The 25,091-nt window shown below is 42.9% G+C and overlaps 1 protein-coding gene and 1 pseudogene across 5 annotated transcripts in view; one reads left to right on the top strand and one right to left on the bottom strand.

Moving 5' to 3' along the window:
- COG5 (component of oligomeric golgi complex 5) overlaps positions 1-25,091 on the bottom strand; it is a 161,447-nt gene that overhangs the window by 58,199 nt on the left and 78,157 nt on the right. For all 4 annotated transcript variants that reach the window (XM_081023568.1, XM_081023569.1, XM_081023570.1 and 1 more), the window contains exons 8-10: positions 3,946-4,111; positions 1,837-1,949; positions 1,657-1,734 (exon numbers count right to left, since the gene is read on the bottom strand). In XM_081023568.1, coding sequence (XP_080879694.1) covers positions 1,657-1,734; positions 1,837-1,949; positions 3,946-4,111 — 357 coding nt within the window. The remainder of the gene's footprint in view (positions 1-1,656; positions 1,735-1,836; positions 1,950-3,945; positions 4,112-25,091) is intronic.
- LOC308486932 (myosin light polypeptide 6 pseudogene) lies at positions 11,528-12,312 on the top strand (annotated as a pseudogene). The gene has a single exon. The product of its transcript is annotated as a myosin light polypeptide 6 pseudogene (transcript).

Raw genomic sequence — 25,091 nt, 5'->3', positions numbered from 1 at the left:
ACCTGGCCTATAATTTCCTGGCATCAGTGTGTAAGATAAATTACTATTACTCAGCCCAATGCCTTGCGAAGGGCAGGCTGTAACTCCTAACAAAGACCACGTAGTTGAGAGAAGCTTCTCATATAAAGAGGGTATGTTTCCTAGGGTTTTTCTTTTAAGTCGATTCATAAGAGAAACTGCAAAGAGAATGCAGCCACAAGAAACAAGTTTTTGTTTCTCCGTTTAATATTCATATTGCAAACTATTTGCATAAACGGTCTCTCCTCTCCATTAAAAAAATTGAATCTGTTGGAATTTATAGTCCAGCACATGGAATTGGAACATGTTCTCTTTCCCTTTGCATAAAATTTGAACTTGAACATGAAGAGAGGAAGGGGCTCTCCTTCACAAATTATGATAGATGAACTGATTGGCTAGCACTGTTATTGGCCCTTGGGAAGATCATTCATCAAATTTGTCTAAATAAGAATACAGCACAATACAAGTGAATGGATAAGAATAGGTATTCAGAGGGGAGCTACTGTAGGCAAAGGACAGCCGTGGATTGTTTATCAAAGAGGGAATTGCCAAAAAGGAGAGAAGCAGATGGCTGGATCATGTGACAACAAACCATACAAAGACACATTATCTTACTAATACATAAGATTAATTAGCCAATGCACACAGTATTACGGCGAAAGATAACACTGATCATTAATAAAGGCACGTAATGATATTTTATTATTCTTTCAAATATGACAAAAAAGCAGTCATCCCAAGGGATTGGGCCGAAATGCTGCCATGTGGGGATGGGGCAGTGTTTATGCACATCTCTTGTTGGGTTATCAATTCCTCCCATACTTCAGTCTCTTGCATTCCCTAAAAAGCCATTCTACAGAGTTCCCCATCTTCAAGAGGTGCCCCCCCCAAAAAAGTTCAAAGCAAATTACACTAGTTTGCATCCAAGGCAAGGAGAACAAGCAAGCAAGATATTCCTGGTGTTTTGCTGAAACTGGGCCACTTCATCTACAACTGCACAAAAGTGATTCATAGACCAGGCCATGCCTACCCTGGCAGGCTAACACTGCACACGAAGCAACAGAGGTCCTGGTTTAAATCAGACACCAGTCCCACAAAACATCAAATGGTTAAGTTCTACTTGCCTGAAAGGTACACATACAAGTTAGCTTTGTGTCTGTGCCCAAGAGACTATAGATCAGGCATAGGCAAACTTGGCCCTCCAGATGTTTTGGGACTACAACTCCCACCATCCCTAGCTAACAGGACCAGTGGTCAGGGATGATGGGAATTGTAGTCCCAAAACTTCTAGAGCAGTGTTCCCCAACCTTGGGCCTCCAGCTGTTTTTGGACTACAACTCCCATCATCCCTCGCTAGCAAGACCAGTGGTCAAGGATGATGGGAATTGTAGTCCAAAAACAGCTGATCTAGAGGGCCGAGTTTGCCTATGCCTGCTATAGATCTTGAATCATCCATCAATGCACACTGTTTGGGCTAGTCTGTGTGTCACCACTATTTCATTACACACCGAAATACCAAAAAGCGAACACTCCCTTTCTGCTGACTTAATTAAAAAAGGCAAGTTACCTTTGCAAGAATGCACTTAGTTAGAAGGAAGAGATGTGGTGCAGGGGAAGGGGCCAGGAGAGAAGCGTTACCTTTGCTAATTCTTCAATGAAGCACACCTGTGTAACTGGATCTCTTTTCATGGACAGTACTTTCCGCAGATGCTGCACCTGAAAAGGAAAGATGTCATTTTCAGCCCAACTCGCTTCTGCATTTCATGGTGCCCTCCAAACCGTGCCAAGCCAGAAGAGGATGTTTAAATAGCCAAATACCTGCCCACAAGCTGCACAGATTTGATCCATCAGCTTTTCCATATTGGTCCACAGAGCTGCTCTAAAGGCCGCCGTGTTTCCTGGTGTTGGCATAGATGCTCTTCCAGGACCACCTGTTTTAAGAACAACCTGTCTCAAAAACTTTTAACGACAACAACTCAACTTGGGGAATTCTTACAATTAGGATTTTAAATGTCTGGATGCACAAGAAGGGACGTACTGAAACTGGTAGAGAAATGGAAAGAAAGAGGTCTTGGTTCAGCATGGTGCTAGAGCAGAAATGGGCAGCCTGTGGGCCTCCAACGTTGCTGAACACCAGCTCCCATCATTCCCTGATGGCTAGCCATGCTGGCAGGGGCTGATGAGAGTTGGAGTTCAATGACATCTGGAGGGCCACAGGTTCTGGGCTAAACTGCCAACTCTGTGGTTGTTTAGTCATGTCCGACTCTTCGTGACCCCATGGACCAGAGCACGCCAGGCACTCCTGTCTTCCACTGCCTCCTGCAGTTTGGTCAAACTCATGCTGGTAGCTTCGCGAAAACTATCCAACCATCTTGTCCTCTGTCGTCCCCTTCTCCTTGTGCCCTCCATCTTTCCCAACATCAGGGTCTTTTCCAGGGAGTCTTCTCTTCTCATGAGGTGGCCAAAGTCTTGGAGCCTCAGCTTCACGATCTGTCCTTCCAGTGAGCACTCAGGGCTGATTTCCTTAAGAATGGAGAGGTTTGATCTTCTTGCAGTCTATGGGACTCTCAAGAGTCTCCTCCAGCACCATAATTCAAAAGCATCAATTCTTTGGTGATTAGCCTTCTTTATGGTCCAGCTTTCACTTCCACACATCACTACTGGGAAAACCATAGCTTTTACTATACGGACCTTTGTTGGCAAAGTCTACTTTTTAAGATGCTGTCTAGGTTTGTCATTGCTTTTCTCCCAAGAAGCAGGCGTCTTTTAATTTCGCGGCTGCTGTCACCAACTCTATGACTGCATAAAAACTCCCAACTCTATGACTGCATAAAAGTCTTGGATTTATACCAAGCAGTTTGGGGCTCAGCTCTCCAGTGAGCCATGAACTCACTGGATGGCCCTGGGCAAGTTAACAGTCTTTGGACCTCGTGAGGATGTTGCAAGGACAAAACAGGGTAACTCTCATATATACTACCCTGAGGTACTTGGGGCAACAGCGGAATATAAATGTGGCCAAAGTAAGTAACAGCTCCTTCTTCAGACATGGAGGCCTCAATAAATGTCTGCCAACACACAGTGAACAGCTAAATCGCCACATTTCCCCCCATGTGTGTTAACTAAAGGTAACCATTTCTGAAGTGTGTCCATATATCAGTGCATTTTTTATTATTTTGGATTTTATTTAATTTTGAAGTTCATAAACCACCCAGAGGATCTGCCTCATACGCAATATAGAAGTGTCATGAATAAATAAAGTTATATATTTGATATGTTCAGAAGTAGAACAGAAAGTCAATATTACACTGTTATTTAAACACTTTCACAAAAGGAGCTCCAAACTCCGTAGTGTAGAATGGTAGAGGAGCTACTGCCTCCTTCCATTGTATTTTATTTTTAATGGGGAAGAATTATAAGCCTTTTTGGCACGTGCCAAGAGAAATTCCAAGACCTAAAGCAAATGTCATATTAGCTATGATGAGGGTCACAAGTCTAAGCGCTAAAAATGCCAGCTGAAAGCGATGCTGTGCTATATATGTGTGTGTGTGTGTGTGTGTGTGTGTGTGTGTTTCTCAATTGGGGGACGTACTTCTGAGTAAACATTGTGCTGTTATAGTTACTATGCCGCACCAGCTGTTGTCATTACTTGAAATCTGGAGGGAAGGAGAATACCGTGCTGCAATATTAAGTACAACACGTTTGAAGTGAGAATGACTTGGAAATGGGCCAATTCATTTACCTCAATGTGACTTTTCCACTTCGCAGTTTGCAGTATTATCACATCCAAAGAAAAGAAACAGCTTACCAAACAGTAAAGTGTGATGAAGACTAATATGAACATGAAGAACTGTATTAAATCCTGCTTATGGGAATATAATGTCCAATTACCAGGCACTGTATTAATACAGAAGGGGGAAGGCATAGTACCTCTAACCGCTGTCTGAGAGGGCTGAGTCAAAACCTTAATATCCAAGGCATTGTTGATGTTCTCCTCCAAGGACGTGCAGTAACCATCCACAACATTCGTGACGGTGACTTTCAAAGTGCCAAGGTTATAGAAAACCTGAAGAGCCGTTCCTACTTGGGTAGGATTCTAGACAGGGGATGGAGACACAGAAAGCAGAAAGTGTCAGTATGTTAACCATTCATTCATTCATATGTACAGAATTTGTGTACTTAAATGTAAATAAAACCTTGAAGTGGTTTACAAAGGATATAAAATATACATTCAAACTGTCAATAAAAAAACCAAAGTTAAAAGCAAGTTTTAAACCCCCCAAATATAAATAAAATAAACCTTTAAAATGTACATTACAAACTAAAATCACAGATTAAAAGACACACCAACTTTACAGTTAAAATATTGATTCCTTGTGTATGGGGAATGAACACTATAAGGCACTTGCAAAAGTTGTATTTCTGACAAAAAAAAAAGCAGTTGAGATGGGATAAATAGCGTAAGCCAATACTCCAAGTAAAACGGTCCCAAGGCCTTGGGGAAATGCAAATGGGACAGGCAGTATCAATAGCCCCAACCACCTAAAAGTAAAGGAATTACAGTGACCAATTCACAAGACAGTGTTCATCACAACACAACCCTGATATTGGTGAGCTCCAATAGACCCACTGGTTCCTACTAAGAAAGAGATGATTCAGAACTCTCCTACAGCCATTTCATTCTATAATGACGTTTCTGAACATGTGGACTCTTTTCTCAATGGCAAATAAAGCAGCTAGACTGTTATCTCAGTAACTTAATAACTGGCATCCTGATCCTAAACACATCTGCCGCCAAATAAAGACTGGTTCCCGTAATCCTCGGACTTACAGGCTATTTTTAAAATGGAGTCCGCGTTCATTCTCTCTCATGCTGGTAAGTGAGATCACTGCCATACATTTGAACTGAGCTGTTTTGCGTGTCACAGCAAATGCTTATTTATTTCAGTGCAACTTATTGAATGAAAAGATCCTTGGATTGATGCTTTGCAGTCCTTCACAACAATGCCACAGGTACTGCATTCATGAGAGCACAACTCGGGGTTCCTTGGCAGTCTTCATGCCTGAAAAACTCAGAGCAACATAGCTAATCTTTTTACTGTATTGACCTGAATATAAGCCGCACCTGAATATAAGCCGCATCTTTAAAATTGGAAGGAGGGGGGAGAGGACAAAAAAGGAGAATATACCCGAATATAAGCTCCTCCATTCCTCGCTGCTCCTGGCTGCATACTGGGGGCGAGGGAGCTGCACTGCATTGCCAGTGAACTTTCCCCTTTCTCGCTCTCTCCCTTCCCGGCCTTGGGGGAGAGGATGGGGACTACACATGGGGCAGGCGCCACATTTCCATGCTCCTGGCACTGTTTGCCCCCGACTCCTGGCTGCATACCGTAAGGTCGCGAATATAAGCTGCGCTTTAACTTTTCATGGTCGGAATTTGGGAGAAAAAGTGAGGCTTATATTAAGGCCAGTATGGTACAGTGGTATCTTTGGTTACATACGCTTCACGTTACAGACTCCGCTAACCCAGAAATAGTACCTCGGGTTAAGAACTTTGCTTCAGGATGAGAACAGAAATCGTGCTCTGGCAGTGTGGCGGCAGCGGGAGGCCCCGTTAGCTAAAGTGGTGCTTCAGGTTAAGAACAGTTTCAGGCTAAGAACGGACCGCCGGAACAAATTAAGTTCTTAACCCGAGGTACCACTGTATTTTTAGCCACCCTGACGAAAAGGTTGGCTCTATCTGACAAAACCCTCTCCAGGAATTCTTCACAGGTCTCACTTTTTTTTTTGAATCTCTTGCTGGGGACAAAAAGCTTTAATGATCATGCTGCTGCGACTAAAACCAAAATGCCTCCTGTGTCGCTTAGTAAAAGCAGCAGCAGCAGTTTGGGGGGGGGGGACGCTCTTTCAAGAGATCACTGTAATAACACACATCAAGAGCCTCAGTGGGGCCAAAGCACAAAGGGAGCAGAGCTACAGCCGATTTCACATGCACGCATACCTGCGCATGCAGAAGAATCACATACGGACTTCCTCATCCCCCGTTAGAATAACAGAACTGCAGAGTTTAAAGGGACCCAAAGGGTCATATAGTCCAAACTTCTGCCATGCACTCCTCACCTGATCTGTGCAGAGGCCCTCCTTTCCCTAGGAGCTCGATTATTTATTTTAGAAACCTTTTCAGGGACTAAACATGCACACACTTCAAATGTGAGCAGGGGGTTCTTCATATCAACGTTAAAAAGCAGAGCACTTTACTGGCAGCTGCGGTGGCTCCAGGCACCTCCAGGAGTTTCTGGAGCACCAAAAATGGCTTCCAAAAACCCGCAAGAGCAGCAGAAGGTCACCCGGCTGAGTGCTTCCACACCTCCTAAGCACAGAGGAAGAATCTGGAAGAACAGCGTTCCATGGCCAACGTTACCTTCAGTCCACCACTTTCACATGCAGCACCGAGAAAGAGGAAAGAAATGAGAGGAGGCAGCAGCAATGTGGAGAAAGAGGGGGGCAGCCGTGAGATGCTAGACAGCGACTGGAAGTGGATTCGGGATACTGGGAAAGACGTGGTGGGCTGGATGTGAAGGCCTGGCAGGTTGGGTCTGGCCCATGGACAGGAGGTTCCCCGCAGCTAGTTTAACATGTACCACCAACACCTGAGAAACAGAGAAATGAAACCTTTCCCTGGTTCTCAAGGAAACAAAAGAAGGCCCACAACATGCAATCACTAAATCAGGGGTCAGCAACCTTTTTCAGCCGTTGAGCCGGTCCACCGTCCCTCAGACCATGTGGTGTGCTGGACTATATTTTGAAAAAAATAATGAACGAATTCCTATGCCCCACAAATAACCCAGAGATGCATTTTAAATAAAAGCACACATTCTACTCATGTAAAAACACGTTGATTCCTGGACGGTCCGCGAGCTGGATTGAGAAGGTAATTGCGCCGCATCCGGCCCCCTTAGGTTGCCTACACCTGAACTAAATTATGTGCTAATTAAGCTGAACTAAAGTGGGAGTTGTGGGCACACTCTATGAAAAGCAACTGTCCCCTCAACCTGGAATCGCAAGTATTTCTTAAAAAATGGTATCTAACAAGCAGGCTTCCTTTTGAAATCCTGTTGAATTTGTTAAATTTGTTAAATTGAGTAAGCATCGTTCTGGCAAAATCTCCCCTTTCCCCCTGAAATTCCAGCCTTAGAAAAAGTCCTGTGTGACTTGAAAGCTTGATTCCAGCATTCCATTAAAAAGAAAACTGCAGTTGTTACATGATGGCCTAATCACATGCCACTCTCATCATTTGATGACTTCTAGCAAGAAAACAATTACATCTCCACAGCAAGGCAGGCTATTGATGAAAGGACATTTTAAAAGTGTGATAGGTAAATGTTATTAACCTTATAAATGTTTGTAGATTGCAATCTACCTACAATCTACACTATATGCAATTTTAATATATTGATCCCTATGGGTAACCAAAAGTTTACTAACAGCTGATTAGTAGCATTCAAGCTCTTTACCTACTTTGTCAAAAAGTCAAAGAAATAATACAGTAGCATTCCCAACCCCTCCCAACCAATTCCATTCACACTTATAGGGAGAAAGACAAACTTAGGGTTCTCATTTACATTAATGATTTGAGCAAAGATTAATATGGAGCACAAAGATGTAATCTTGTGCATGTGGCATAAATTTCACCAAGAGCACTTCTGCCTCAATATGCAATTATTCAGAATTTAATGAGCAGCCTGGAGAGAAAACAAGATGGAGAATGTATAGGTCTAAAGGGGATCACGCAGTAGAATAAATAAGTGAAATCAGATTATCAACCCAAGGAGAAAAAGGAAGAAGAATTATATTATTTCCCCTTTGCGGGACCTCAAGGGTCATCTGACAGAGTTTTGACTCTGCTGTACACAGATGTGGTCTATTAATGCTGAACATGTAATCATAGCTCACCTAATTTAATTACTTCAGAACCTGTTAACAATCAAACAGTCAACAGCCCAAGACACAAATGGAATTACATAGACTGGGGGAGAAAATAATTTAACACAATACATCTTATCAGGAAGGGATGAGCTTTAACAATTATAAACCTTATTTTTGAAATGAGCCAGAGAAATACAGAGGTTGCCAGATTAAATTACTGGAGTAAACTACACGGGAATATAAATCAATGGACGAGGCAAACAAAGCTCTACTCTTTATGCCTGGTAGGAGTGCGTATATTTCATGTAAATGAGGGCAGAATTTGAGGATGTGCTTCATCTTGGTGAGGTGCAAGGTCAGGAAGTATTGGTCAGAACTTGGGTAGCAGCAGCCACTGCATAACATCACAACTCATAGCACTGAGCTGCTTTTGAAAGCAGTTCCAGGGTCTAGTGCAATTATACAAGAAAGGGACACCATTGCCAAAACACATAACTACAATGTCATTCCAAGCTATGACTAGTAACTAAATGATTGGAGATGAAACACATCTAGGGACGCGGGTGGCGCTGTGGGTAAAACCTCAGCGCCTAGGACTTGCCGATCGCATGGTCGGCGGTTCGAATCCCCGCGGCGGGGTGCGCTCCCGTCGCTCGGTCCCAGCGCCTGCCAACCTAGCAGTTCAAAAGCACCCCCGGGTGCAAGTAGATAAATAGGGACCGCTTACCAGCGGGAAGGTAAACGGCGTTCCGTGTGCTGCGCTGCCTCGCCAGATGCAGCTTGTCACGCTGGCCACGTGACCCGGAAGTGTCTGCGGACAGCGCTGGCTCCCGGCCTATAGAGTGAGATGAGTGCACAACCCTAGAGTCTGTCAAGACTGGCCCGTACGGGCAGGGGTACCTTTACCTTTACCTTTACAATGTCATTCCAAACTATGACTGGTAACTAAATGATTGGAGATGAAACGCATCTTAAAAGCAGCCACTAAAGAACCAGCTATGCCCATGCAGACCCAAGCACATAATATTTGGCGATGTGTTTTTGCTATATTTATACCACCTTGACTGCAGAGATGAGACAAGGTATAAATTAATTAGTTAGGATGATAAATCAACATGAAGCACAGCAGACAGACCTGCCTGCTTGCCTCATGTGGGATGCTAAGAGAGTTACTAATTATATTTCTCTTTGGAATTGGGGTGAGGAGTGTTAATAAAAATCTCATTTCATTGAACATCCAGCTGCATATTTGTATTTCATGTAATGCTAAGATGATTACACAAACTTGCCTTCATGAATAAGCTGAAAAAATGTGTTTGTTCATCTATCTATAAATAGACACTGCTCATGTCAGGAAAGGCTTTGTGTAGCTTTTAGATCAGAAAGGGATCCTACTTTTAATACTCTCTAAAGCAATATCTCTAAAGCAGACTGTAAGCCAATATTTCTTAGGGAAGCTCTCTCATTCTTAACATTTTTCAGGCAGTGTGCCCGGGGCAGTGCAGATTAACCCCTGGGCAAAAAGGAAAGCAAATCTGGGCAAGACTAGGACATGGAATATATATGCAAGCATTTCCCAACAAGTTCTCCAAGAAAATCAGCTGCTAAATTGAATAAAAAGTTTTTTAAAAGTTACTATAGTTAAAACAATTATTTTTTAAAATCAGTGATTTGTCTGAAATTTTTAATCACAAAAACAGATGAATGTTGTTATGATTAAACTAGAGAGGCTTACCTATTTTGCAGGTGGGGGAATAAAGGAAGGTATCACAAAAGTAGAGTGGGGGGAATGGAAGGAGTTTTGGGAACAATGAATTCTTACACATGAATACTGAAGCATGAAGAGGTATTTGCTAAGCAGCATGGAAAAGAACAGACCAGTATTTGCAAATGCCCCATTATCCACTCCCTAAACCTTTAGTTCTAAATTTGAATTTATGAGTCACAGACACCTACTACACAGACATACAAACCATGCCTCTCCATTTTTGTTGAAAAAGCGACATAAAGGCTTGGGAGTAATAGGATGGAGAATCTCACTAGCCTGAGAAGAAATGAAAAACACTGGAAAACAAATGAAATCCTCATTGTTCATTTAGATTACACTAACCAACATACATAGGGCAAAATGGCCTTATCAATTCATGAAAGCAAATGAAAATGCACTTTTACAGTTGGGCTGTTGACTGAAGGCCGACACATGACTGCGTGATTGTTCTCAATTCACTGTCCCACACAAGCTGACATTCCCACTCAAACTGGGGTGTAGGAACTGGTCTTATTCATTTCTGTTTTATTTATTTGGGTGGGATGAAAACATAGAACAAACGGTATATAGCCTGAACTACAGGTTTTGGTAAAGTATCTTAAGAGCTGTCTCCTCCTATACAAGTCCATGTAAACATGGAGGTTAGCTCCTGAGGCCCTGTCCCTCTACCACAAGGGTCAGCAAGCTTTTTGGGGGGAGGGCTATTTCACCACACCACAAACCTCCTGGTGGGCAAAAAAAGGGGCTGCTTTCGGGCTGCTCATTCCTCCTCCAGCGACGACAGCGGCAGAGGCGGTGGCGGAGGAACAGCAGCCCGAAAGGGCTACTTTCGGGCTGCTCGTTCCTCCGCCACTGCCGACAGCCTCTGCCGCTCGCAAGGGCAGGCACAGGAGCGGTGGTGCTGGCGGCACAAGCAGTGATGGAAAACAGCTTGCTCCAATGAGGGGCTGTTGGAAATGTGCTCGGCCAGCCCAGCCCCCTTCCTCCTCTCGGCCACGCGCAGCCGCTGCTTGCCCATTGGCCGGGGCAATTGGCCGGCGATTTGCTGCACCAGGAGGAGTGAGGAGGTTCCACTGCGGTGAGGGAGGGGGGGGAAATATCAGCAGGGAAAAAAATGGCGCCCACGCCTGAAAAACAACAACCACAGAATCCCCATGCCAATCCACGGAACCGGCCATGGGCCTTAGGTTGCTCACCTCTGCTCTGCTGATCACCATTAAGGAACAGGCCAAGGATGGGGAACGTGTGGCCCTGCAGATGTTGCTAAACTCCAACTCTCTTCATCCTTGACCATTGACCATTCATCCTTGACCGTTGGCTGGGGAAGATAGGAGCCGGACTCCATCAACATCTGCAGGGCCATAGGTTCCCCACCACTGGACTAGGCCTTCGTTCGTGTAGAGGGCTGCCTGGCTTGCTTTCCAGTGGGAAATTTACATTTTTCTATTTCGGCAGGCTTTCTAGGAGCTGTATTTTAATAGTTTGCTGAAGTATTTACATATTTCAAAACTTCTGATTGCTTAAACAGTCAGGATAAATCAAATATGGGGAACCTTCCGGGGTGCATGGGATCTCCCACCGGGGACATGGGAGATTTTGTGCTTTGAAGTCCTTTAGTTGGGACCTCAAAGCAAGTAGAAGATAGCAAGGTACTGCTAAAGGGAACATTTTTGCTCCCTCTTTCTTCTGAAGGAAAAAATATCCTTCTAGTTAGCAGTGCACTGCTGACTGCTACATGTGTGGCCAAACAGAGCAGGTTTAGGTGCAAAAGAGCTCTCACATGTACCTAGGCTGCGCAGCAGCACCCTCACATCGTATCAGGGGTCCTGCTCGCATCAGGCGAGAGGAACTGTGAGCAGCCAGAATCATGTGTGACTTCTCGGAAGACCAGACCGCTGAGTTCAAGGAGGCTTTCCAGCTCTTTGACAGAACTGGAGATGGGACGATCCTGTACAGCCAGTGTGGCGATGTCAAGAGAGCCCTGGGCCAGAATCCTACCAATGCTGAAGTCATGAAAGTTCTGGGGAACCCCAAGAGTGGTGAAATGAATGCAAAGACACTGAGCTTTGAGCAGTTCCTGCCCATGATGTAGACCACTGCCAAGAACAAGGATCAAGGCTGCTTTGAGGATTATGTGGAGGGGCTGAGGGTCTTCGACAAGGAGGGCAACGGGACGGTCATGGGAGCAGAGATACGCCATGTGCTTGTCACCCTAGGGGAGAAGATGACCGAGGAAGAAGTAGAGATGCTTGTGGCCGGCCATGAAGACAGCAATGGCTGCATTAACTATGAAGAGTTGGTGCAGATGGTTCTGGGTGGCTGAAGATCATCTCTAGCTTCTCCCGAGAACCTCTTCCAGTTTATCCTCAAAATGTTTGTGCCTTTTTATCTGTGTCTGAAACTACTTTTGGTTCCCTCTTTCTCCAACCTCTTGGTTTAGTCCTTGAGGCGAGGGCTAAGGAAAGGAAGAAAAAAGCATTTGTCTAAAGGGGGATGTTCCTGAAGGGAAGGGTAGCAAACTGCTGGCTTGTCTTGCATCACTTTATTTCCAGAAGTGTTCAGCTTATTTCCTCTTGGTTGCTTTAATAAACTGTTGCCAAAAATGTCTTAGTAAAAAATAAAAAATAAAATCAGGGGTCCTGCTCAGCATTTGGTATTGTTGTGAGACAAAGTTCCCTGCAGAAAACTCTCTTACACCTCCAAGACCAATCCTGCTACATTGGCTACATGATCCAAGTGCGGTTGCATGAGCTGATGGGCAGGCAAGCATGATATGGGGAAAATCGGACCCCCCAGTTGGCCAAGATGAGTCAGATTAAACAACTCAAAATTTAGGAAGATGGCCCCTGTTAAGTAGTAACAGTTTTAACCACATGCCTTATGATGTAGCTAAGTGACCCATTTTAAACACTTTTTCTGGGTTGGTCAGAAAGGTTTTTAGGCCCCACAAAGTCAGCCAGATTGGGTAGTTGGGAATTATGCACCCTAGGCTCCAATAGATATCCTTGTTTCATTCATAAACCTTATGACAGTGATGGCCAAACTTGGCCCTCCAGCTGTTTTTGGGACTACAATTCCCATCATCCCTGACCACTGGTCCTATTAGCTAGGGATCGTGGGAGTTGTAGTCCCAAAACAGCTGGAAGGCCAAGTTTGGCCATCACTGCCTTATGAGGTAATATCTAGCTCCAGAAAGGAATTTGGGGGGCCTGCCACCCCTTAAGAACCCCAACAGTTGTTCATAAGACTGGTAGTTTGGGAAATGCCATAACTTTTTAAGATGCCTAGATCACGAACCCTTTTGTGCATTATGATAGTACAACCTGGGTTCTTAAGATTATATGGGAGATTACGGCTTTGAGAGAAGCTGAGTGTGAAAGCATTTTCGGACATTTGTGAACACCATTTTTCTACATGTCTAACGACTGTTGGATTTTCTATGCTTTGTATATGAGCCGGTAAAACACACTGGAAAGATCACAGAAATGCACTGAAGATTAATTCCAGTACTGAACTCATGAATCTCTGGCCCTTGGGGGCACAAGTTATGGTGTTGTCATTGACCTGTTTTCCCGGAGTGAGTTATTTAAGTCCAACTTGTAACATGCCATATGGACAATTTAACATAGTTAAAACAAAATCCCAACTTCTTTGTTTAATTATGCTGAAAAAGAGGGAGGGGTGAGATCAAGTACTGTACTCACTGAGTATCTGCCTATCCCAGTCCTCCTCCCCTAGCTCTACTGTCAGGGTAGATGCTGAAAATCTGGCAAGCAACATTACTTTTTAAACAGCTCATGATTCTCTTTCATTTGAAATGCTGTTGTCGTGACAGGTTTCTGTGGTACTTGCTTGCAACCGTCGCTACTTTCGCCTTCTCCATTTCTATTTTAAAAATGTAACTTGTAGCAACGACAACAGAAAAACCTAATTGGGGCGTGTGGCTACAGAAGCACCGAAAGATCAGCAGGGAAACAGGGGGGAATTATTTCCAAAAATGCCAGGGCGAGCTGTTCACATGCAGTCCACTCCTCTCCTATTGTAACTTATAAAGAACTCGAGTAATTTCCAAGTCCCAGATTTCCCCCATGGGTTTTAAGACTCCAGTAGAATATCGCAAACCCAGAAAAGCATTCACTGAAGCCTGTGACTGCAGAGGACTATGGAGTAATTTAAAGATACAGTAGATAAGGAGAGACATCTACCTAACATAGATGAGGATAGAGAAGGGTTGTAAGGGCAGCGGAGAGGGACCTGAAAATTTCCCAGCCTTTCCCCCCCAGGGCTTCACCTTTCTAGATATGGAATAGTTCATACATTTGGGAATGATCAGAACACTACTTAAGACAATGTTTAGAATCCACTCAGTGCAACCTGGACATTTAAGGCTAACACTCACAGAAATATTTGGCCGTCAAACATGTGCATCTTTGTAGAGGAACTCAGATATATTTGTTTTGCTTTATTAGACGGCTACTAGATTAAAAGAGGAAAAGAGATGCGGTTTCTATTAATAATTTGCCCCATTGATTAGAACAGGGGTCAGCAAACTTTTTCAGCAGGGGACAGTCCACTGTCCCTCAGACCTTGTGGGGGGCTGGACTATATTTTGAAAGGGAAAAAAACCAAAAACTAATTCCTATGCCCCACAAATAACCCAGAGATGCATTTTAAATAAAAGGACACATTCTACTCATGTAAAAACACACTGATTCCCAGACCGTCCGCGGGCCGGATTTAGAAGGCGAATGGGCCGGATCCGGCCCCCGGGCCTTAGTTTGCCTACCCATGGCTTAGAAGAAAGTCCAAAATTCTAGAAGACTGAAAACCAGAGATTGCAAAACTAGTTGCAAAATTTTGCACAACAGCCTACAAAACATGGCAGTTATTCTTAACTACTGGATCTACATAGACTTTTTATCTCTCTTTTAAATCACCAAGCCTTCAATTTTGTTTACTTACAATTTAATATTTTTTTTAAATGATATTTATTGAAAAAAGATTTTTTTTTAAATTACAAAGAAAAAAGACAAAAACAGAAAAATAAAAAATAAAACCATCATTTTCAAATTCTCCACTTTCATTACCTTCTTTCCATGACCTCCTCCTCCTCCCATCTCTTGTATCTTGATTAATAATTGTCACAGCAAATCCTTTCCATAATTCATAATATTCTGTCATTACATTACCTTACTCTATTTTCATCTTATCTTATAAAAAAAACCTTAAAACTTAAGACTTAAATCTTATTTTTACCAACTTCTCATAACCATTACCTTTTTACCTAATTCTTTAAACATTTTTACAAGAGCCAAGTAATTTCATTGCAACATTTTTCCAACGTTCATCAATTTTATAAAACATTTCTAATGATAAAAAAAAGAAATAAAAACAATCCAATCTTCTTCCAGCGTCCCCTTCCCCCGGTCCCGGGATTGTCAGTCCTTTTTATCCCATTAGTCTGGCACATTAACCTGGTGATCTTATATCCGAGGCCTTCAAATCTCTTCCATGTTCCTTCCGCAGCTCTTCTTCATATTTTCCTTTCACTCGTGGGGACTCCAGCTTGGCAATGTTTTTGACCCTTTTCAACAAATCAGCCCCTTTCCCATAGTCCAGGCTAGACTCCATGTGGTATTTTAAAACATGTTTCAAATTCCCTTCAAAGTTGGAAGTCCCAACAGTTCCAAACCTCTGACGGCCCATTGCCAGACTCGGAAAGTCCAAACATCCCTGCATAGGGGGGTCAGTCCAACCCCCCATTTCCAAATCAATCCAAACTTTGTCTTTCCAAATCTGGTTTTTTCCAAGTTCATTTGTCAAATCCAAAGGCTCATTTTCCTGCTGGGCCAAAAGTCCCTCCATCTCTGGCGCCCAAGATTCTGCAACATCCTCTTCTCTCATCTGCTCTGTCAGGACACACTCCTGTTTAAGTTCCTGGGTGGGCTCCATATAGTTTCCCACTACCTGTTCAAATGTTCTGGCCGCATTAGTCATCAAATCCGTCTTCTGACTTAACTGATCCAATAGGGCATTTATTTTACAGAAAGCACCCAACAGTGCTTCTGAAAACATTGTCCTGCAAGGTCACAAATCCTTTCCCACGGTTGTAATCTGTGGCAGCTGCAAGCTCCCTAGAATTAGTTACAGTTTCACAGTCCCCCACTAGGGGGAAAACTTCTGGTTGTTCTTTCTTTTAAGGACAATAGCAACAAAGTTTCTTTTTTTAAAAGATATTTTGTCAATATTTGTTCCTTTAAAATGCGAAAGGAAACAGTGGAATCACAGTGTTACTCTTCTTTTAACTATCTGTCAAAAACATTTGTCTCTGGTCAATGAGCTTCAAAATGTCAATTCTGACACCCCGCTCCGGGGTCAGGACGGTGGAAAGTTACTTTACTTTAAACTCACTTCTGCAGGTTTAAACAGTCCAAAAAAGAGATCCCCCTTCTTCGCCTGCTACCGAAGGGGGGTTCAACGATTTTAAATGGTGAAAACCGATCCTTTAAAAGTGATTTTCTAAGCTCTAATGTACGTTATCTTTGCTTTCTTCTGACTACAAGGAAACGGAAGGCTGACTTCCTGTTTAGACCTTCCCGTTTCAGTACCAAATTAGGGTGAATTTTTAAGTCCAATTCCTTTCTAATTGCCAGTTCTTATTTGAAGTCCAATTATTCGATGTTTAAGTACTCACGGGTGATTATTTTAGATGCCAAATTGTCCCAGGAAAAAGGCAGCGCTCTCCGGCAATGGCTATGCGGCTTCGCTCCACGGAAAAAGCAGTTGACTCACAGCACCGCGCCACTTCCCCCTCTTCGCTTCGGAGCCCGTTAGTGGGTTCCTTTGCGGGTTGGGGGGGCGCTAAGGGTGCCCGCCGAGTCCCACGGTCACAGGCTTTGTCCGCCTGTGATTTCTAAAAGGGTCCCCGCTTCGCCGCAGCAGAAGGACCCGTTTCACGCGGAGCTGGTCCCTCCGGTTCAGAGGGAGTCCGCCATTGCCGATGGCGCCACCCCGGAAGTCCTTACACTTTTATTTTATTTATACCACTACCTGTGGTATTTGTTGTATTAAATAGAATACAAACTGGTTTTTAACTGTATAATCTCTCTCTCTCTCTCTCTCTCTCTCTCTCTCTCTCACACACACACACACACACACACACACTTTCTTTTCCATGGTATTAGGTGTTTGTTTAATGTTTTTAGAGGTTATTACCTGGGATGGTCTTCAGTGTACATGGTGGAGCATAGGAAAAGGATGACCGATCGATCAGCTTATAACTTTATGAATTTTTACTCTGTATAGAGTGCTACAAGAAACTGTTGCTTTTGATAACTCAGTGAGAGATTTACCTAATGGAACACAGAAGAAGGGGTGTAAATTCTAAGGTAAGTATGTTCACTTCAGACAATCTTCTGAACCATCATTTGGAAGACTGGAAATAAGCTACAGTCCCTTTCTTGTCCTTGTATGTGCATGTGGCCTCCTTCTTAGTTTCTTGTTTAGCACTTGGCAAAATTCGCTGCTAAATCCAAATGAAAAATGATGGTTTGTTTGCGTCTTCTGAACCAGAAACTACTTCCAAACCATCATACCTGATTTCGGCTTAGAAGATTCTCTTTGTGACGCATAGGATAAAATTGGTATCACATAGTGTAGGCATGTCCAACAGGTAGATCTACTGGTAGATCACTGGACGTCTGTGGTAGATCACTGGTAGATCACTGGCTCCCCGCAAAGAACCTCAACAACTTTGGCTCCCCTAAAAAAGCTCAACATTTTAGCCCTGCACCCCCCAAAAAATGCCACTTTTCTTCTTCTGTAAAAAAAGCTCAATAAGTATGACTTGAACCCCTAAAAATGGACCTTCATCCTTCCTAACAAAAGCCTAACAACTTTGGCTCGGATCCCTAAGAAACAGGCCTTCCTCCTTCCTAAAAAACCTCAACAACTTTGACCTGAACCCCCCAAAAGGGGATAGATCGCTTACAGTTTTTAACTCTGTGAGTAGATCGCAGCCTCTTGGGAGTTGGCCACCCCTGACATAGTGGACCATGGTCCTGACATCCATCACATAATATACTTATGGTTATAATTTCTGAAGTCACTGGGAAATGAACCCAAGGCTTGATTAAAATTGTCTGGCACATCATGGTTGCTAATGGGCCTGTTCCAGAAGATGCCCACTTCCTGTTGAGTTTCAGGTGTTTAGCGAAGACACTTATTTTAGCAGGCATTTAGAGCAAGCTTTAATTTAATTTAATGTTTTCATTTTTTTGTAACGTCATTGTACATTATTTAGAAACCACAATGTTAGGTATATGAAGTGATGAAACAAACAAAACAAGCAAGTAGGGAGATGTGATCTACCCTCCTCCCATTATCTGACTCTAACCTAGACAGCATCTTAAAAAGCAGAGACATCACCTTGCTGACAAAGGTCCGTATAGTTAAAGCTATGGTTTTCCCAGTACAGGTTACATACGCTTCAGGTTACAGACTCCACTAACCCAGAAATAGTACCTCGGGTTAAGAACTTTGCTTCAGGATGAGAACAGAAATTGTGCTCCGGTGGCGTGGCAGCAGCGGGAGGCCCCATTAGCTAAAGTGGTGCTTCAGGTTAAGAACAGTTTCAGGTTAAGAACGGACCTCCGGAACGAATCAAGTACTTAACCCGAGGTACCACTGTAGTGATGTATGGAAGTGAGAGCTGGACCATAAATAAGGCTGATCGCCAAAGAATTGATGCTTTTGAATTAATTATGGTGCTGGAGGAGACTCTTGAGAGTCCCATGGACTGCAAGAAGATCAAACCTATCCATTCTGAAGGAAATCAGCCCTGAGTGCTCACTGGAAGGACAGATCCTAAAGCTGGAGGCTCCAATACTTTGGCCACCTCATGAGAAGAGAAGACTCCCTGGAAAAGACCCTGATGTTGGGAAAGATGGAGGGCACAAGGAGAAGGGACGACAGAGGACGAGATGGTTGGACAGTGTTCTCGAAGCAACGAACATGAGTTTGACCAAACTGCAGGAGGTAGTGGAAGACAGGAGTACCTGGTGTGCTCTGGTCCATGGGGTCACGAAGAGTCGGACACGACTAAACAACAACAGACCTACAGCAATTGAAAGAAGCCCCAGCCCCCCACTGATCAGAGCACAGACTTATAATTTCTGAGCCCCTCTGCAAGAAAGCCCAATTTCTCCAATCCCACAATTTTTAAGATTTCAGTTGTGGCAGCATTTATCTGATTTGGAGACATGCTTGGAATATATAGCAATGAGGGATCTGAAGTGGTAATACATTTTTCATGTCCAGGGAATACGTGGACAAACAGTTGATGCGCCCATGCCAAATAATGTTTTTCTTCTGACAGATGTTTTTAAGCGCAAAGTCAGAACAGATCGGGGGGGGGGGGGGGGAGCAGAGAACAGTATGCAATGACAAGTCAGTGCCAGGATGCTGTCAATCTACTGCATCCAATGTCTGAAACAGTGATTTCTTTCCCCTAATGTAAGGGAACACAAAAAGCCTACCAGCTCAATGTGAATCCCCTCATATAATAATATGGGCAGCTGTGGTTAACCAGTGCCAGTTCTGCCATGGGCACTGCAATCTGCACTCGGTAAATTCCATACCATATCTTGAAACATTTGCCACCTTTCACAAAACTCTTAGGATTAACAGAACCCTCTGGCTACATGAATCAAATTTAAAAAATCCCCCAGCAATGCAAAAACTGTTGGCATCTCGGATTAGGAATCAGCAGTTGTTGGCTCAGGGCTGCATCTGATGGAATAGCTGCCCCCAGATGACAGTTGGGGGGAGGGCTGGCCTTTCACAGCAGAGCGGATGGAGTGAACTTTGCTTCCCAGCACTCCTGCTAGCGCACAGTACCGGCACTCAAATGGGCAGGAAGCCTGAAGAGGGACTTCCTGTAGTCCTCAGCAGCCCCCTCCCAGACCCTCAAGTCTTTGCTATTATTGACTGGTACCCAGGACAGCATAGTTGGAAAAGCCTGATACCACCCATCCAGATTCCAGTAATACATATCAGACCAGCTCCCTCACTGACAATCAAATCATGGATAAGGGAGATTTTTAAAACTGATCTAGCACTCAAGATTAGCACTGGCAGGCAAAGGACAGTTTGATTATGCCTTTTGGGCCTTCGTTGAGTTTCCAATCTTCCTCTTACCCATGTTGTTACACCCCCCCAATTCCATCTCTCCTACCCCGTGACCAATATGGCAGGGACATTCCCATCCCATCATGTTCATTTACCAGCATGGCTCAATATCCCCAAAGTAACAGAAACAATAAAACCTAGGAGGGGGAGAAAGCTCTTTCTCATTTATGGCCCCCCAGGGCCTAATAAGACTTCCCACCATCCTCATCTCGCTAGGAAGCTGCCAGTTATAACCCAAATATCAAAAAGATTTGCTACCATTTTTCAAAGAGGCCCAAGGCAAAACTTGGACAGCAGCTGAGAGAAAAGCAACTGAAGAATCAGAGTGCCAGGAAGCTGAAGCTGAGGAGCTCTTGTGCAAAACCAAATGTATGGGGCACCCATTTCTCACACCCAAGATTATTTAGAATAATAAAAATAATAAAAATAATAAAAATAAATAATAATAATAATAATAAATAATAATAAATTTTATTTATATCCCGCCCTCCCCAGCCGAAGCCGGGCTCAGGGCGGCTAACAACAATAAAATAGTACAAGCTGTTGAGCTGGAGAAGCCTGGTACTTGTGAGTACAGTGGTACCTCGGGTTACATACGCTTCAGGTTACATACGCTTCAGGTTACAGACTCCGCTAACCCAGAAACAGTGCTTCAGGTTAAGAACTTTGCTTCAGGATGAGAACAGAAATTGTGCTCCGGCAGCGCGGCGGCAGCAGGAGGCCCCATTAGCTAAAGTGGTGCTTCAGGTTAAGAACAGTTTCAGGTTAAGAATGGACCGCCGGAACGAATTAAGTACTTAACCCGAGGTGTCACTGTAACACCTGGCATGCTTCATACCTTCAGTAATTAAAGTGAAGTCAGCCTCACATCTTCAAAGATGATCACCTTAAGGATTTCCCTTTCAGATGGTTCACAGTTGAAACTCAAAAGATCTTTTGCACCAAAGGCTATGAAGCTTAGCAGACAGCATAGCCAGAGGCAGAGTCTGACTCACCAGGAATTTTAGCAATGAGTATGGACAACTTACTCCTGAAATAAGAGTGCTTCAAACTATGTTTTCTCTAGAGCTGAGCCAAAATAGGGAAGGGTAGGTTGCAAACTGCTTTTCTCCCCTCTTCGGCAACCTGGAGGGAAGCTGGGTTTTTTTTCATGGTGGACATGCCAACTGCAGAGAGAAGCTCCCTGAATAACCCATGCCCCTCCACCTGTCATTCAGACAGCCTGCTCTTCACAGTTCCAGTGGCACTTGCTCACTTCAAATCAATCTTTTTTCCTAGCAACAGGGGCACCGTCACATAACCAGTTCTGGCAACGTAACGGTTGCATTGCCGCATGAAGATATCACTGTCGCTAGGAAGAGAGCGAGGGGTGCAACCCCAGGGGGTCCTGGGGGAAATACTTTAGACTAAAAGTCCCTATTTTCATGCCAAAACGTTGAACTAGACCAGGGGTCAGCAATCTATTCCACTGTCCGTCCCTCAGACCTTGTGGGGGGCCGGACTATATTTTGAAAAAATAAAAAATAAACAAATTCCTATGCCCCACAAATAACCCAGAGATGCATTTTAACTAAAAGGACACATTCTACTCATGTAAAAACATGCTGACTCCTGGACCGTCCGAGGGCCGGATTTAGAAGGCGATTGTACTTTTATGCCCTAAAATCTATATATGAAGGGCGGTATATAAATTTAATAAATACCGTATTTTTCGCTCTATAAGACGCACCAGACCACAAGACGCACCTAGTTTTTGGAGGAGGAAAACAAGAAAAAAAATATTCTGAATCTCAGAAGCCAGAACAGCAAGAGGGATCGCTGTACAGTAAAAGCAGCAATCCCTCTTGCTGTTCTGGCTTCTGGGATAGCTGTGCAGCCTGCATTCGCTCCATAAGACACACACACATTTCCCCTTACTTTTTAGGAGGGAAAAAGTGAGTCTTATAGAGCAAAAAATACGGTAATAATAATCCTATCAATATTTAATTGTATTTTCATGGTGGATTTTTAAAATCATTAGTGGTTTAGCTTTGAGTCCCATCAGGGGAAAAGGCAGGGAATAAATAAAGATGATGGTGATGATGATGATGATGATGATGATGATGATAATTCCTAATTTGTCTTCAGGAAGCCTCGAGACACAACTGCATGGAAATTTATTTAAAAGGGTCTTTTCACAGGCATGCCACACACATCTGACACTATAAGCACCAAAGCCTTCCGCCTGTACCTGGCTCAGTGGCTGGTCCCATGGCTTTGAGGACACGTTCAGAGTTGGTATGTTTTCTAGCCCAGAGGCAGCTAACAAATTCTCAGGGTGTTGATTTCATGGAAATTCCGTTTTCTACAAGTTGGGTTTGCTCCATGACGGCATACCGTCTTTTTCATTTTCTTTTTTTCCAGCTGGTATAGAAATACCTTAACCATTCTGGGATACAACTGTGCATTTCTCATTCCAAATGTGAGATGCAAAACACCTTTTGATACTTCTATAGCAACAAGGGCATTTGGGGCGATGTACACACCCAATTTCATGTTTCTAAGTGATGTAGAGTTACCCTCACAATGTTGAGGCACCCACAAATGAGTCAGTCAGTGTGGCTAAGGCTAAAGTGTCTTTAAACTACGCGATAACGAAAAGAATCTAATATATATATATCAGGAACTATTTTTATCTTTGGTTCTTCTTCTATGGCACAGCTCTTTTACAACGTTTTCCAAGAAGTACAGTCCCAATACTTAAAGGAGAGCGATAAACACCCGCTTGTCTCATGTCTCATTTAATAACTACTGTAGGCAATTTACTTTCCCCTTAAGTATAACCAATTTTTAAATGAGTAAAGATTTTTCAAGAGCACAAAGGTTAATGTTTGTTAAGGTTGGCATCTTCCAATAAAAGGCATGGTTATTAATGCTTGCAGGTAGCTTACTCTTTTTCTGCCCGAAATGTCCTGTCACCATTTGCTTCTAGGGAATATATAATTCAGATATTTAACAAGGTTTTTAACTGGTTCATTGTAATGCAATTGCTATTAACAGGGGATCATATTTTATTTTAACCAGACAAGGTTTTAAGCCTTGTCTGGTGATTATGCAGAGGTGGACATTAAGGAAGCCTGCTGTGACTCATGGGACCAAACACATTTTGTCTTTTAATTACTGAAAATATTTGGTTGTTAGAGCTGCATGATGCAGTTTAGTACACGTGGCTATAGAGAAACGTGAGAAATCATTGCTCTTCTTAAATGCTAGTACTAGAAAGAACTAGCAGTAAACGTCAGTGGTATAAATATATTAAAATGTGGTATTCTGAGTTTTAAAAGTTAAATATATATTTTTTGTAATACGGATTATCCATACAGGAACGTATAGCTAATTACGATAAAATAATGCTGATCATACTTGAAAGGTTTTTAACTCTCATGAGCTGTGGTTGCTATCGACTGTAGCAGCTGCTTGAAATATTCATAAAACTTCTTAGCCAACCTAAACCACACTTTATATGTTTCTCAACCATTATGAGTTAGTTGTCCTATATTGTTTCATCACACTGCTCACCCCCATTTCAATTTTTATTTTTTAAACTTCCTAAGCTGTCAAGGGTTCAATTTATCCAATTCAAATAAATGGGAAATGGAAAGTACCAAAAACTTAAAAGAACTGGGATTCCCAGAAAATTCTCAAAAATAGGGTGGGGAAAATAACCGCTTATTATTTTGCCTGTATCATATATTCTCTGTTTCATATTTATATTACTTCAAGAGTACTGGAGTAGATTTTCCCTGTTGCTGTGTTTTTAAGTTACATTACTGCACACACCAAAACAAAACTAAGAATCATTCCAAAGTCCTGCAGGAGTCCATAGACTCTTAGTCTGTTAAAACAGGGCACTTTTTATGTATTACTTGAATTTGTTACCTGCCCTTCCTCCAGGAACTACAAGGCAACACATGAGGATTATCATCCGAGCAATGTCCACATCCAAACTTGGTTGGCTTTCATAGGCTTGCTGCATCATACGCATTCAAAGAATGCCTTTGGTTGGTTTACATGTGGAACATTTTCTTCCCTTCCCTCAGAAATAACTGGAAACTGTTTAAAAGACCATGGGCTCTGATTTTAGTCTAGAATTTTGATGGAGCTACGGATAGTGAAAAGGCATGTGGAGAGACTGAGAAAGGGCAATCATAAAGGCCTCCCTAAACTCCCCTTATCTATTTGATTCTCCCTAAAAAGTCCTAAATAATGACCGTTCAATTAATTAAATTCCTCCGATAAAGTATCACAGAACCGTGTGTTTCATTGAGTTTCAAATGCTGTTTGATGTGACAGTATAGCCAAATCTACACCAGCCTTCAAAGGCGATCTACAAGTAATGTGTGCTAAGTTAATACGAAAAAGCAATTTCTAAAGGAAAATGATTTGTAGTTTTTGAAGCCCTATTCTCCCCATGCTAAAATTCATGACCTCTGTCTGGTCTGCAAACAGGGCACTTTTTTTTTAGATTTCAACAATACAGAAACATGGATAAGCAAGGATTCCCCCCCCCCCAAATTTATTCAACCTAGACTCAAACATTCTATCATCTGTTCCTATGGAAACTAAAAAGATATTCTAGGTTATATCACTATCAGCTGATTATACTGCAGAGAAATCTGTGGTTTATTTTAAGCCCTGGTTTGGAAAGAGATGTATTTTCAGTACATAATGTTAGTCTGGTTTTTAACTCCCATACTTAGCATCTCAGATTCATTAGGGTGGAACCTCAAAATGAGCTTTACAATTTTCAGATTATAACTAGTAACAAACAAAATTTTACATCTAATCAGGTCCTATGAATAAGACAATTAAATCCCTCTGTCAAAGAGTACGAACAGAGGCCAAAGTATACTTTCTTGCTAGGAATTCTAATTGAAACCAATGAGATTGCTTTACAAACAGATATGGCTAGGATCAGGTTACACGTACGTTTTGGGATACAACTTAAGCTATGTGTAGAATGCTTAACTTTCTGGACATGGTTCATACACTCCCCAAAAGCTGCTCATCCGTGTTTGTGTGTGCAGTCCAGCTCATTTGCACTGTAATGTGCAATGCTTGCTGCCATATACACAGTACCCCCCACAGGGATACAGATTCTGATCTAATGGAAAGGAATGGGCAGGCATGCTCCTCAGATTATTCTCTTTTTTGA

Source organism: Podarcis pityusensis (genome assembly GCF_964106645.2).
Source record: "Podarcis pityusensis genome assembly, chromosome: 10".
Classification (NCBI taxonomy): Eukaryota; Metazoa; Chordata; class Lepidosauria; order Squamata; family Lacertidae; genus Podarcis; species Podarcis pityusensis.
The sequence above is the reverse complement of the archived record's forward strand: the minus strand, read 5'-3'. Positions and strand labels throughout refer to the sequence as shown.